General features: G+C 53.3%; 1 protein-coding gene across 1 annotated transcript in view; it reads left to right on the top strand.

Moving 5' to 3' along the window:
- The window catches only part of LOC135549546 (upstream-binding protein 1-like), a 36663-nt gene extending 25408 nt beyond the window's left edge, over positions 1 to 11255 (top strand). Inside the window, exons 13-17 of the mRNA XM_064979590.1 lie at positions 391 to 481; positions 2525 to 2643; positions 3796 to 3938; positions 7211 to 7262; positions 10595 to 11255. Coding sequence (XP_064835662.1) covers positions 391 to 481; positions 2525 to 2643; positions 3796 to 3938; positions 7211 to 7262; positions 10595 to 10653 — 464 coding nt within the window. The 3' untranslated portion in view covers positions 10654 to 11255. The remainder of the gene's footprint in view (positions 1 to 390; positions 482 to 2524; positions 2644 to 3795; positions 3939 to 7210; positions 7263 to 10594) is intronic.
- The last annotated feature ends 4097 nt before the right edge of the window (positions 11256 to 15352 follow it).

Genomic DNA, 15352 nt, shown 5'->3' with positions numbered 1-15352 from the left:
AAGGATAGCCTGTTTTTTATTTTATTTATTTTACCTTTATTTAACCAGGCAAGTCAGTTAAGAACACATTCTTATTTTCAATGACGGCCTGGGAACAGTGGGTTAACTGCCTGTTCAGGGGCAGAACGACAGATTTGTACCTTGTCAGCTCGGGGATTTGAACTCGCAACCTTCCGGTTACTAGTCTAACCACTAGGCTACCCTGCCGAGTTATTAAAGACAGACTGTTGAGTTAAGGACAGCCTGTTGAGTTAAGGACAGCCTGTTGAGTTAAGGACAGCCTGTTGAGTTAAGGACAGCCTGTTGAGTTAAAGACAGCCTGTTGAGTTATTAAATACAGTATGTTGTCGGTCGTTTGAGTTATTAAGGACAGCCTGTTGTGTTATGTAGGTTTTGACTTACTAAAGTTGACCCGGGATGATCTGGTTCAGATCTGTGGAGCTGCTGATGGAATCAGACTCTTCTACACACTAAAATCCAGGTAGGGGGGTGAGGGAGGGAGGAGGTGGGAGGGAGGGAGGAGGTGGGAGGGAGGGAGGAGGTGGGAGGGAGGGAGGAGGTGAGAGGGAGGGGGGAGGGAGGGAGGAGGTGAGAGGGAGGAGGGGGAGGGAGGGAGGGAGGAGGTGAGAGGGAGGAGGGGAGGGAGGGAGGGAGGAGGTGAGAGGGAGGGAGGGAGGAGGTGAGAGGGACGAGGTGAGAGGGATGGAGGGAGGGTCGAGGTGAGAGGGAGGAGGTGGGAGGGAGGGAGGGAGGAGGTGAGAGGGAGGAGGTGGGAGGGAGGGAGGGACGAGGTGAGAGGGAGGAGGTGGGAGGGAGGGACGAGGTGAGAGGGAGGGAGGGAGGGACGAGGTGAGAGGCAGGGAGGAAGGGAGGAGGTGAGAGGGAGGGACCAACCAAAACATGGGAAAACAAAAAGATAATTACTTGACTCATTGGAAACAATTTACAAAAAACTGAGCAAACTAGAATGCTATTTGGCCCTAAACAGAGAATACACAGTGGCAGAATACCTGACCAGTGTGACTGACCCAAACTTAAGGAAATCTTTGACTATGTACATACTCAGTGAGCATAGCCTTGCTATTGAGAAAGGCCGCTGTAGGCAGACATGGCTCTCAAGTGAAGACAGGCTATGTGCTCACTGCCCACAAAATGAGGTGGAAACTGAGATGCACGTCCTAACCTCCTGCCAAATGTATGACCATATTAGAGACATATTTCCCTCAGATTACACAGATCCACAAAGATTTTGAAAAAGAACCCAATTTTGATAAACTCCCATATCTACTGGGTGAAATACCACAGTGTGCCATCACAGCAGCAAGATTTGTGACCTGTTGCCACAAGAAAAAGGCAACCAGTGAAGAATAAACACCATTGTAAATACAACCCATATTTATGCTTATTTATTTGTACTTTAACTATGTGCCCATCATTACAACACTGTATATATACATATAGACATCTGTAATGTCTTTATTCTTTTGGAGCTTCTGTGAGTGTAATGTTCACTGTTATTTAAAAAAAAAATGAATAGAGAGAGAGGGGTGTGTGTGGGAGAGCGAGAGAGAGTATGTGGGAGAGGTGGGGGGTGAGAGCGAGAGGGGTGTGTGGGTGGGTGAGAGAGAGGTGTGTGTGTGTGTGTGAGAGAGAGGTGTGTGTGTGAGAGAGAGAGGTGTGTGTGTGAGAGAGAGAGAGAGATGTGTGAGAGAGAGATGTGTGAGAGAGAGAGATGTGTGTGTGAGAGAGAGCGAGAGAGAGAGATGTGTGAGAGAGAGAGATGTGTGTGTGAGAGAGAGCGAGAGAGAGATGTGTGAGAGAGAGAGAGAGAGAGATGTGTGTGTGTGTGTGAGAGAGAGAGAGAGAGAGAGAGATGTGTGAGAGAGAGAGAGATGCGTGAGAGAGAGAGAGAGAGAGAGATGTGTGTGAGAGAGAGAGAGATGTGTGAGAGAGAGATGTGTGTGTGAGAGAGAGAGGTATGTGTGTATGAGAGAGAGAGAGAGGTATGTGTGAGAGAGAGAGAGGTATGTGTGAGAGAGAGAGAGGTATGTGTGAGAGAGAGAGGTATGTGTGAGAGAGAGAGGTATGTGTGAGAGATGTGTGAGAGAGAGAGAGAGAAGTATGTGTGTGAGAGAGAGAGAGAGAGAGAGAGAGAGATGTGTGTGAGAGAGAGAGAGGTATGTGTGTGTGAGAGAGAGAGGTATGTGTGTGTGAGAGAGAGAGAGGTATGTGTGAGAGAGAGAGAGGTATGTGTGTGAGAGAGAGAGAGGTATGTGTGAGAGAGAGAGAGAGGTATGTGTGTGAGAGAGAGGTATGTGTGAGAGAGAGAGGTATGTGTGAGAGAGAGGTATGTGAGAGAGAGGGGTATGTGTGAGAGAGATGTGTGAGAGAGCGAGAGAGAGAGGTATGTGTGTGTGAGAGAGAGAGAGAGGTATGTGTGAGAGAGAGAGAGAGAGAGAGAGAGGTATGTGTGAGAGTTATGTAATTGTGTATGAGTTTCTAACATGTCTCTGTATTCCTGCAGGTCGGTGTGTCCCAGGTTGACCCTCTATGTGTGTCAGGAGTGTGAGATAGAGAGCCCCCTGCTGGAGAGACGCTGTAACAGCCAGAACAGAGAGCGCAGTGACACACCTCATTTATATGGTTTGTGTTTAAAGGGTCAATCTGCAGTTTTCACATCCACTTTTACGACTTTTAAATCCCTATCAAAACCCAGGATTTATGCTTGTTTTACTCCAATGTTTGCAAACACAGTTTAGCCTGAAAACATGGTTTAAACTATCATTGTGGTCAGTCCGAGCACCCATAGGTGAATTTATCCAGCCCCGTTTCTCAAAACAGTGGCAGGGTTTGAAATGCAGATTGACCCTTTTAAATATACTGTTTGTACTTACTCAGAAGAAATGGGAAAGTGCAGGTATAAACAGAAATGTTAACGCCTGTCTCCATTCTACTGTAGACACCTCTGTGTGTCTCCATTCTACTGTAGACACCTCTGTGTGTCTCCATTCTACTGTAGACACCTCTGTGTGTCTCCATTCTACTGTAGACACCTCTGTGTGTCTCCATTCTACTGTAGACACCTCTGTGTGTCTCCATTCTACTGTAGACACCTCTGTGTGTCTCCATTCTACTGTAGACACCTCTGTGTGTCTCCATTCTACCGTAGACACCTCTGTGTGTCTCCATTCTACCGTAGACACCTCTGTGTGTCTCCATTCTACTGTAGACACCTCTGTGTGTCTCCATTCTACTGTAGACACCTCTGTGTGTCTCCATTCTACTGTAGACACCTCTGTGTGTCTCCATTCTACTGTAGACACCTCTGTGTGTCTCCATTCAACTGTAGACACCTCTGTGTGTCTCCATTCTACTGTAGACACCTCTGTGTGTCTCCATTCTACTGTAGACACCTCTGTGTGTCTCCATTCTACCGTAGACACCTCTGTGTGTCTCCATTCTACTGTAGACACCTCTGTGTGTCTCCATTCTACCGTAGACACCTCTGTGTGTCTCCATTCTACCGTAGACACCTCTGTGTGTCTCCATTCTACCGTAGACACCTCTGTGTGTCTCCATTCTACCGTAGACACCTCTGTGTGTCTCCATTCTACTGTAGACACCTCTGTGTGTCTCCATTCTACTGTATACTCTTGTGTGTTTTAATGTGTGTCTCCATTATACTGTGCGTTTTAATGTGTGTGTGTGTGTGTGTGTGTGTGTGTGTGTGTGTGTGTGTGTGTGTGTGTGTGTGTGTGTCTGTGTGTGTGTGTGTGTGTGTGTGTGTGTGTGCAGTGTACCATGCTCTGTACCTGGAGGAGCTAACTGCGGCAGAGTTGATCAGGAAGGTGGCGTGTGTGTGCAGTGTTCCACTGGGACACATCAACCAGGTCTACCGACAAGGACCCACTGGGATACACATACTGCTGAGTGACCAGGTACACACACACACTGCTGAGTGACCAGGTACACACACACACACACACACACACTGCTGAGTGACCAGGTACACACACACACACACACTGCTGAGTGACCAGGTACACACACACACACACTGCTGAGTGACCAGGTACACACACACACACTGCTGAGTGACCAGGTACACACACACACACACACTGCTGAGTGACCAGGTACACACACACACACACACACACACACACACACTGCTGAGTGACCAGGTACACACACATACTGCTGAGTGACCAGGTACACACACACACACACTGCTGAGTGACCAGGTACACACACACATACTGCTGAGTGACCAGGTACACACACACACACTGCTGAGTGACCAGGTACACACACACACACTGCTGAGTGACCAGGTACACACACACACACACACTGCTGAGTGACCAGGTACACACACACACACACACACACACACACTGCTGAGTGACCAGGTACACACACATACTGCTGAGTGACCAGGTACACACACACACACACTGCTGAGTGACCAGGTACACACACACACATACTGCTGAGTGACCAGGTACACACACACACACACTGCTGAGTGACCAGGTACACACACACACATACTGCTGAGTGACCAGGTACACACACACACACACTGCTGAGTGACCAGGTACACACACACACATACTGCTGAGTGACCAGGTACACACACACACTGCTGAGTGACCAGGTACACACACACACACTGTTCAGTGACCAGGTACACACACACACTGCTGAGTGACCAGGTACACACACACACATACTGCTGAGTGACCAGGTACACACACACACACACTGCTGAGTGACCAGGTACACACACACACACACTGCTGAGTGACCAGGTACACACACACACACACACTGCTGAGTGACCAGGTACACACACACACACACTGCTGAGTGACCAGGTACACACACATACTGCTGAGTGACCAGGTACACACACACACACACACACACACTGCTGAGTGACCAGGTACACACACATACTGCTGAGTGACCAGGTACACACACACACACACTGCTGAGTGACCAGGTACACACACACACATACTGCTGAGTGACCAGGTACACACACACACACACTGCTGAGTGACCAGGTACACACACACACATACTGCTGAGTGACCAGGTACACACACACACACACTGCTGAGTGACCAGGTACACACACACACATACTGCTGAGTGACCAGGTACACACACACACTGCTGAGTGACCAGGTACACACACACACACTGTTCAGTGACCAGGTACACACACACACTGCTGAGTGACCAGGTACACACACACACATACTGCTGAGTGACCAGGTACACACACACACACACTGCTGAGTGACCAGGTACACACACACACACACTGCTGAGTGACCAGGTACACACACACACACACACTGCTGAGTGACCAGGTACACACACACACACACTGCTGAGTGACCAGGTACACACACATACTGCTGAGTGACCAGGTACACACACACACACACACACACACTGCTGAGTGACCAGGTACACACACACATGCTGCTGAGTGACCAGGTACACACACACACACACACACACACACTGCTGAGTGACCAGGTACACACACACATGCTGCTGAGTGACCAGGTACACACACACATGCTGCTGAGTGACCAGGTACACACACACACACACTGCTGAGTGACCAGGTACACACACACACACACTGCTGAGTGACCAGGTACACACACACACACAAACTGCTGAGTGACCAGGTACACACACACACACACTGCTGAGTGACCAGGTACACACACACACACACTGCTGAGTGACCAGGTACACACACACACACACTGCTGAGTGACCAGGTACACACACATACTGCTGAGTGACCAGGTACACACACACACTGCTGAGTGACCAGGTACACACACACACACACAAACACACACATACTGCTGAGTGACCAGGTACACACACACACACATACTGCTGAGTGACCAGGTACACACACACACACATACTGCTGAGTGACCAGGTACACACACACACACTGTTCAGTGACCAGGTACACACACACACACACACACACACTGTTCAGTGACCAGGTACAAAACACACACACACACACACACACACACTGCTCAGTGACCAGGTACACACACACACACACACAGTGCTCAGTGACCAGGTACACACACACACACACACACACACACACACACACACACTGTTCAGTGACCAGTTACACACACACACACTGTTCAGTGACCAGTTACACACACACACACACACACACACACACTGTTCAGTGACCAGTTACACACACACACACACACACACACACACACACTGTTCAGTGACCAGGTACACACACATACACACACACACACACACTGTTCAGTGACCAGTTACACACACACACACACACACTGTTCAGTGACCAGGTACACACACACACTGTTCAGTGACCAGGTACACACACACACACACACACACACACACACACACACTGTTCAGTGACCAGGTACACACACACACACACTGTTCAGTGACCAGGTACACACACACACTGTTCAGTGACCAGGTACACACACACACACACTGTTCAGTGACCAGGTACACACACACACTGTTCAGTGACCAGGTACACACACACACTGTTCAGTGACCAGGTACACACACACACACACACTGTGCAGTGACCAGGTACACACACACACTGTTCAGTGACCAGGTACACACACACACTGTGCAGTGACCAGGTACACACACACACACACACACACACACACACACACACACACACACTGTTCAGTGACCAGGTACACACACACACACACACACACACACACACACACACACACACACACACACACACACACACTGTTCAGTGACCAGGTACACACACACACACACACACACACACACACACACACACACACACACACACTGTGCAGTGTCCAGGCACACACCTCCTGATGTTATCTCTGACCAGGAAGAGGTGGATGTTCTCTGTCCATCAGGTGTTGTTATATTTACCGACTGCTGCTGTGTCCCACCCTAACCCTTCCCCCCTTCAGCCTATTCAGGAAGTACTGGGTGCACCATTCAAAACAGTCCCCCATCCAGACTGTGCATCACAGCTAGTGGACATATCTAGTCGTTTGATTTGATACTGTATCAGTATGCCTAAACATTACTGGTTCAGTTGTATTGTTCTGGTTTTAAACTAGATTTCTGTTTTAATGTTTTCTAATGTCCCCAGATGGTTTACAACTTACCAGACGAGAGCTGCTTTCTGATTGGCACAATCAAAGGTGTGGTGACATAGACATTTCTGTTCTGGACAAACTTTCCTTTTCTAGTTTGACCTCAATGCTAACTCTCTCGCTCCATCTCTCTCTCTCTCTCTCGCTCTCTCTCTCTCTCGCTCCATCTCTCTCTCGCTCCATCTCTCTCTCGCTCCATCTCTCTCTCGCTCCATCTCTCTCTCTCTCGCTCCATCTCTCTCTCTCTCGCTCCATCTCTCTCTCTCGCTCCATCTCTCTCTCTCTCTCGCTCCATCTCTCTCGCTCCATCTCTCTCGCTCCATCTCTCTCGCTCCATCTCTCTCGCTCCATCTCTCTCGCTCCATCTCTCTCGCTCTCTCGCTCCATCTCTCTCGCTCTCTTGCTCCATCTCTCTCGCTCCATCTCTCTCGTTCCATCTCTCTCGCTCCATCTCTCTCGCTCCATCTCTCTCGCTCCATCTCTCTCGCTCCATCTCTCTCGCTCCATCTCTCTCGCTCCATCTCTCTCGCTCCATCTCTCGCTCCATCTCTCTCGCTCCATCTCGCTCTCTCTCTCTCCATTTCTCTCTCTCTCCATCTCGCTCTCTCTCTCCATCTCGCTCTCTCTCCATCTCGCTCTCTCTCTCTCCATTTCTCACTCTCTCTCTCGCTCCATCTCGCTCTCTCTCTCACTCCATCTCGCTCTCTCTCTCACTCCATCTCACTCTCTCTCTCTCGCTCCATCTCGCTCTCTCGCTCCCTCTCTCTCTCTCTTGCTCGCTCCCCCTCTCGCTCCCTTTCTTGCTCCCTCCCTATCTCCCTCTCTCTCGCTCTCTCTCGCTCCATCTCGCTCTCTCCATCTCGCTCTCTCTCTCGCTCCATCTCGCTCTCTTTCTCTCTCGCTCCATCTCGCTCTCTCTCTCGCTCCATCTCGCGCTCTCTCTCTCCATCTCGCTCTCTCTCCATCTCGCTCTCTCTCTCCATCTCGCTCCCTCTCTCGCTCCCTCTTGCTCGCTCCCCCTCTCGCTCCCTCTCTTGCTCCCTCCCGATCTCCCTCTCTCGCTCTCTCTCTCGCTCTCTCTCGCTCCATCTCTCTCTCCATCTTTCTCTCTCACTCCATCTCGCTCTCTCTCCATCTCGCTCTCTCTCCATCTCGCTCTCTCTCTCCATCTCGCTCTCTCTCCATCTCGCTCTCTCTCCTTCTCGCTCTCTCTCTCGCTCCATCTCGCTTTCTCTCGCTCCATCTCGCTCTCTCTCGCTCCATCTCGCTCTCTTTCTCTCTCGCTCCATCTCGCTCTCTTTCTCTCTCGCTCCATCTCGCTCTCTTTCTCTCTCGCTCCATCTCGCTCTCTTTCTCTCTCGCTCCATCTCGCACTCTTTCTCTCTCGCTCCATCTCGCTCTCTCTCGCTCCATCTCTCTCTCCATCTTTCTCTCTCACTCCATCTCGCTCTCTCTCCATCTCGCTCTCTCGCTCTCTCTCCATCTCGCTCTCTCTCCATCTCGCTCTCTCTCTCTCTCCATCTCTCTCTCTCTCTCCATCTCGCTCTCTCTCCATCTCGCTCTCTCTCCTTCTCGCTCTCTCTCTCGCTCCATCTCGCTCTCTCGCTCCATCTCGCTCTCTCTCGCTCTCTTTCTCTCTCGCTCCATCTCGCTCTCTTTCTCTCTCGCTCCATCTCGCTCTCTTTCTCTCTCGCTCCATCTCGCTCTCTTTCTCTCTCGCTCCATCTCGCTCTCTTTCTCTCTCGCTCCATCTCGCTCTCTTTCTCTCTCGCTCCATCTCGCTCTCTCTCGCTCCATCTCGCTCTCTTTCTCTCTCGCTCCATCTCGCTCTCTTTCTCTCTCTCCATCTCGCTCTCTTTCTCTCTCGCTCCATCTCGCTCTCTTTCTCTCTCGCTCCATCTCGCTCTCTTTCTCTCTCGCTCCATCTCGCTCTCTCTCGCTCCATCTCGCTCTCTCTCGCTCCATCTCGCTCTCTTTCTCTCTCGCTCCATCTCGCTCTCTTTCTCTCTCGCTCCATCTCGCTCTCTTTCTCTCTCGCTCCATCTCGCTCTCTTTCTCTCTCGCTCCATCTCGCTATCTCTCTCTCTCTCTCCATCTCGCTCTCTCTCTCTCCATCTCGCTCTCTCTCTCTCTCGCTCCATCTCGCACTCTCTCTCTCCATCTCGCACTCTCTCTCGCTCCATCTCGCACTCTCTCTCGCTCCATCTCGCACTCTCTCTCGCTCCATCTCGCACTTCGCTCTCGCTCCATCTCGCTTTCGCTCTCGCTCCATCTCGCACTCTCTCTCGCTCCATCTCGCACTCTCTCTCGCTCCATCTCGCACTCTCTCTCGCTCCATCTCGCACTCTCTCTCGCTCCATCTCGCACTCTCTCTCGCTCCATCTCGCACTCTCTCTCGCTCCATCTCGCACTCTCTCTCGCTCCATCTCGCACTCTCTCTCGCTCCATCTCGCTCTCTTTCTCTCTCGCTCCATCTCGCTCTCTTTCTCTCTCGCTCCATCTCGCTCTCTTTCTCTCTCGCTCCATCTCGCTCTCTTTCTCGCTCCATCTCGCTCTCTTTCTCGCTCCATCTCGCTATCTCTCTCTCCATCTCGCTCTCTCTCGCTCCATCTCTCTCTCTCTCCATCTCGCTCTCTCTCTCTCCATCTCGCACTCTCTCTCGCTCCATCTCGCACTCTCTCTCGCTCCATCTCGCACTCTCTCTCGCTCCATCTCTCTCTCTCTCCATCTCGCTCTCTCTCTCTCCATCTCGCACTCTCTCTCGCTCCATCTCGCACTCTCTCTCGCTCCATCTCGCACTCTCTCTCGCTCCATCTCGCACTCTCTCTCTCTCCATCTCGCTCTCTCTCGCTCCATCTCGCACTCTCTCTCGCTCCATCTCGCACTCTCTCGCTCCATCTCGCACTCTCTCTCGCTCCATCTCGCACTCTCTCTCGCTCCATCTCGCACTCTCTCTCGCTCCATCTCGCACTCTCTCTCGCTCCATCTCGCACTCTCTCTCGCTCCATCTCGCACTCTGTCTCGCTCCATCTCGCACTCTGTCTCGCTCCATCTCGCACTCTCTCTCGCTCCATCTCGCACTCTCTCTCGCTCCATCTCGCACTCTCTCTCGCTCCATCTCGCACTCTCTCTCGCTCCATCTCGCACTCTCTCTCGCTCCATCTCGCACTCTCTCTCGCTCCATCTCGCACTCTCTCTCGCTCCATCTCGCACTCTCTCTCGCTCCATCTCTCTCTCGCTCGCTCCATCTCTCTCTCGCTCGCTCCATCTCTCTCTCGCTCGCTCCATCTCTCTCTCGCTCGCTCCATCTCTCTCTCGCTCGCTCCATCTCTCGCTCCATCTCGCTCTCTCTCTTGCTCTCTCGGTCTGTTTCTCTCCAGATGAAACGGGGGAGGGGCTCCACCAAATGGGGGAGGGACTTCACCTGGTTTTGAAGTAGCGATAGAGGATGACATCACTCAACACTCCTCCCTCTGTGTGGAGGGGAGCAGCCTCCATCCCTCCCTCTCTCCCCCTTGCTGTGTCTAAGGCAGACGGACAGAGATACTGAACTGCGGCCTTGTTAATGTTAGAATCTGACGGGGTGTGACCACTGTTTCATATTGAAAACACTATTACTGAGGGGGGGGGGGACTTTGTTTATTCTTAAATGTTTATATTGTTGTACGAGAGGAGGGAGGCTTCCCCCCCCCGACACACAGAGAGAGTCATATAGAGGAGAGGAGGGAGGCTGCCCTGCCCCGACACACAGAGAGAGTCATATAGAGGAGAGGAGGGAGGCTGCCTCCCCCACACAGAGAGTCATATAGAGGAGGGAGGCTGCCCCCCACACAGAGAGAGTCATATAGAGGAGAGGAGGGAGGCTTCCCCCCCCCGACACACAGAGAGAGTCATATAGAGGAGAGGAGGGAGGCTGCCCTGCCCCCACACACAGAGAGAGTCATATAGAGGAGAGGAGGGAGGCTGCCTCCCCCACACAGAGAGTCATATAGAGGAGGGAGGCTGCCCCCACACAGAGAGAGTCATATAGAGGAGGAAGGCTGCCCCCCCCCCCCACACAGAGAGTCATATAGAGGAGGGAGGCTGCCCCCCCCCACACAGAGAGAGTCATATAGAGGAGGGAGGGTGCCCCCCACACAGAGAGTCATATAGAGGAGGGAGGCTGCCCCCCCCCCACACAGAGAGTCATATAGAGGAGGGAGGCTGCCCACCCCACACAGAGAGAGTCATATAGAGGAGGGAGGCTGCCCCCCCCACACAGAGAGAGTCATATAGAGGAGGGAGGGAGGTTGCCCCCCACACACAGAGAGAGTCATATAGAGGAGAGGAGTGAGGCTGCCCCCCACACACAGAGAGAGTCATATAGAGGAGAGGAGGGAGGCTGCCCCCCACACACAGAGAGAGAGTCATATAGCGGAGGGAGGCTGCCCCCCACACAGAGTCATATAGAGGAGGGAGGCTGCCCCCCACACAGAGAGAGTCATATAGAGGAGAGGGAGGCTGCCCCACACACACAGAGAGTCATATAAAGGAGGGAGGCTGCCCCCCACACACAGAGAGTCATATAGAGGAGGGAGGCTGCCCCCCCCACACAGAGAGAGTCATATAGCGGAGGGAAGCTGCCCCCCACACACAGAGAGTCATGTAGAGGAGGGAGGCTGCCCCCCACACACAGAGAGTCATATAGAGGAGGGAAGCTGCCCCCCACACACAGAGAGTCATGTAGAGGAGGGAGGCTGCCCCCCCACATACAGAGAGAGTCATATAGAGGAGGGAGGCTGCCCCCCCGCACACAGAGAGTCATATAGAGGAGGGAGGCTGCCCTCCACACAGAGAGAGAGTCATATAGAGGAGGGAGGCTGCCCCCCACACAGAGAGAGAGTCATATAGAGGAGGGAGGCTGCCCCCCCCCCCCCCCACACAGAGAGTCATATAGAGGAGGGAGGCTGCCCCCCCCCCACACAGAGAGTCATATAGAGGAGGGAGGCTGCCCACCCCACACAGAGAGAGTCATATAGAGGAGGGAGGCTGCCCCCCCCACACAGAGAGAGTCATATAGAGGAGGGAGGGAGGTTGCCCCCACACACAGAGAGAGTCATATAGAGGAGAGGAGTGAGGCTGCCCCCCACACACAGAGAGAGTCATATAGAGGAGAGGAGGGAGGCTGCCCCCCACACACAGAGAGAGAGTCATATAGCGGAGGGAGGCTGCCCCCACACAGAGTCATATAGAGGAGGGAGGCTGCCCCCACACAGAGAGAGTCATATAGAGGAGAGGGAGGCTGCCCCACACACACAGAGAGTCATATAAAGGAGGGAGGCTGCCCCCACACACAGAGAGTCATATAGAGGAGGGAGGCTGCCCCCACACAGAGAGAGTCATATAGCGGAGGGAAGCTGCCCCCCACACACAGAGAGTCATGTAGAGGAGGGAGGCTGCCCCCACACACAGAGAGTCATATAGAGGAGGGAAGCTGCCCCCACACACAGAGAGTCATGTAGAGGAGGGAGGCTGCCCCCCCACATACAGAGAGAGTCATATAGAGGAGGGAGGCTGCCCCCCGCACACAGAGAGTCATATAGAGGAGGGAGGCTGCCCTCCACACAGAGAGAGAGTCATATAGAGGAGGGAGGCTGCCCCCCACACAGAGAGAGTCATATAGAGGAGGGAGGCTGCCCCCCCCCCCCCCCCCCACACAGAGAGTCATATAGAGGAGGGAGGCTGCCCCCCCACATACAGAGAGAGTCATATAGAGGAGGGAGGCTGCCCCCCCACATACAGAGAGAGTCATATAGAGGAGGGAGGCTGCCCCCCACACAGAGAGTCATATAGAGGAGAGGAGGGAGGCTGCCCCACACACAAGAGAGAGAGTCATATAGCGGAGGGAGAGTGCCCCCCACACAGAGAGAGTCATATAGCGGAGGGAAGCTGCCCCCCACACACAGAGAGTCATGTAGAGGAGGGAGGCTGCCCCCCACACACAGAGAGTCATATAGAGGAGGGGGAGGCTGCCCCCCCACACACAAGAGAGAGAGTCATATAGCGGAGGGAGAGTGCCCCCCACACAGAGAGAGTCATATAGCGGAGGGAAGCTGCCCCCCACACACAGAGAGTCATGTAGAGGAGGGAGGCTGCCCCCCCCCACACAGAGAGTCATATAGAGGAGGGAGGCTGCCCTCCACACACCGAGAGTCATAGAGGAGGGAGGCTGCCCCCCACACACAGAGAGTCATATAGAGGAGAGGGAGGCTGCCCCCCCACATACACAGAGAGAGTCATATAGAGGAGAAGAGGGAGGCTGCCTCCCCCACACAGAGAGTCATATAGAGGAGGGAGGCTGCCCCTCACACACAGAGAGTCATATAGCGAAGGGAGGCTGCCCCCCACACAGAGAGAGTCATATAGAGGAGGGAGGCTGCCCCCCACACACAGAGTCATATAGAGGAGGGAGGCTGCCCCCCACACAGAGAGAGTCATATAGAGGAGGAAGGCTGCCCCCCACACAGAGAGAGTCATATAGAGGAGGGAGGCTGCCCCCACACACAGAGAGTCATATAGAGGAGGGAGGCTGCCCCACCACACAGAGAGAGTCATATAGAGGAGGGAGGCTGCCCCCCACACAGAGAGAGTCATATAGAGGAGAGGAGGGAGGCTGCTCCCCACACAGAGAGTCATATAGAGGAGGGAGGCTGCCCCCCACACAGAGAGAGTCATATAGAGGAGGGAGGCTGCCCCCCCCCCCACACAGAGAGAGTCATATAGAGGAGGGAGGCTGCCCCACCACACAGAGAGAGTCATATAGAGGAGGGAGGCTGCCCCCCACACAGAGAGAGTCATATAGAGGAGAGGAGGGAGGCTGCTCCCCACACACAGAGAGTCATATAGAGGAGGGAGGCTGCCCCCCACACAGAGAGAGTCATATAGAGGAGAGGAGGGAGGCTGCTCCCCACACACAGAGAGTCATATAGAGGAGGGAGGCTGCCCCCCACACACACAGAGAGTCATATAGAGGAGGGAGGCTGCCCCCCACACAGAGAGAGTCATATAGAGGAGGGAGGCTGCCCCCCCCCCACACACAGAGAGAGTCATATAGAGGAGAGGAGGGAGGCTGCCCCCCCACACAGAGAGTCATATAGAGGAGAGGAGGGAGGCTGCCCCCCCACACAGAGAGTCATATAGAGGAGAGGAGGGAGGCTGCCCCCCACACAGAGAGAGTCATATAGAGGAGGGAGGCTGCCCCCCACACAGAGAGAGTCATATAGAGGAGGGAGGCTGCCCCCCACACACAGAGTCATATAGAGGAGGGAGGCTGCCCCCCCCCCCCACACAGAGAGTCATAGAGGAGAGGAGGGAGGCTGCCCCCCACACAGAGAGGGTCATATAGAGGAGGGAGGCTGCCCCCCCCCCACACAGAGAGGGTCATATAGAGGAGGGAGGCTGCCCCCCACACAGAGAGAGTCATATAGAGGAGGAAGGCTGCCCCCCCCCACACAGAGAGTCATATAGAGGAGAGGAGGGAGGCTGCCCCCACACACAGAGAGTCATATAGAGGAGAGGAGGGAGGCTGCCCCCACACACAGAGAGTCATATAGAGGAGAGTAGGGAGGCTGCCCCCCACAGAGGCCCATATAGGCAGCACTGTAGGCCTCAGACAGGGCCAGTCATCAGTCAGTGCTGCTGGGCCTCTCTGTGACTCGAACCTGCAGACTTGAGTTTCAGACAGACCGAACACAGCCGCTTGTGTCTCATTCGCTCTGACCTGAGACTCGACCACACCCACTTTCACGGAAGCAGAGCTGGAGACGATCAAAACCAGAAAAGACTGTCTAGATCACGCCGGCCCCCAGTGTGGGCCGTCTGATCTGTTCTCATTCTACAACTAGTGAGTCCTCTTAGCCAATCAAGTATTGATGTTGTGGATCGATGGAGCTCTTACACTGTAACAGATCAGGGCCTGTTCTGGTCCACGTATCGTATGAATCGGGTCTAATACCATAATATACCCCGGCCTAGTTCAGAGCAGGACCGGCCGTCTCCACTGAAGACCCCCTGCCTGAGCATCATGGGAACGTCTTTCACTTCACTCAAGTCTCTTCAATCTCATTTTTTGTTACTGTCGCTTTTATGGTTTTTCGTTT

The sequence above is a fragment of the Oncorhynchus masou genome, chromosome 12, assembly GCF_036934945.1.
Source record: "Oncorhynchus masou masou isolate Uvic2021 chromosome 12, UVic_Omas_1.1, whole genome shotgun sequence".
NCBI lineage: Eukaryota > Metazoa > Chordata > Actinopteri > Salmoniformes > Salmonidae > Oncorhynchus > Oncorhynchus masou.
The sequence above is the reverse complement of the archived record's forward strand: the minus strand, read 5'-3'. Positions and strand labels throughout refer to the sequence as shown.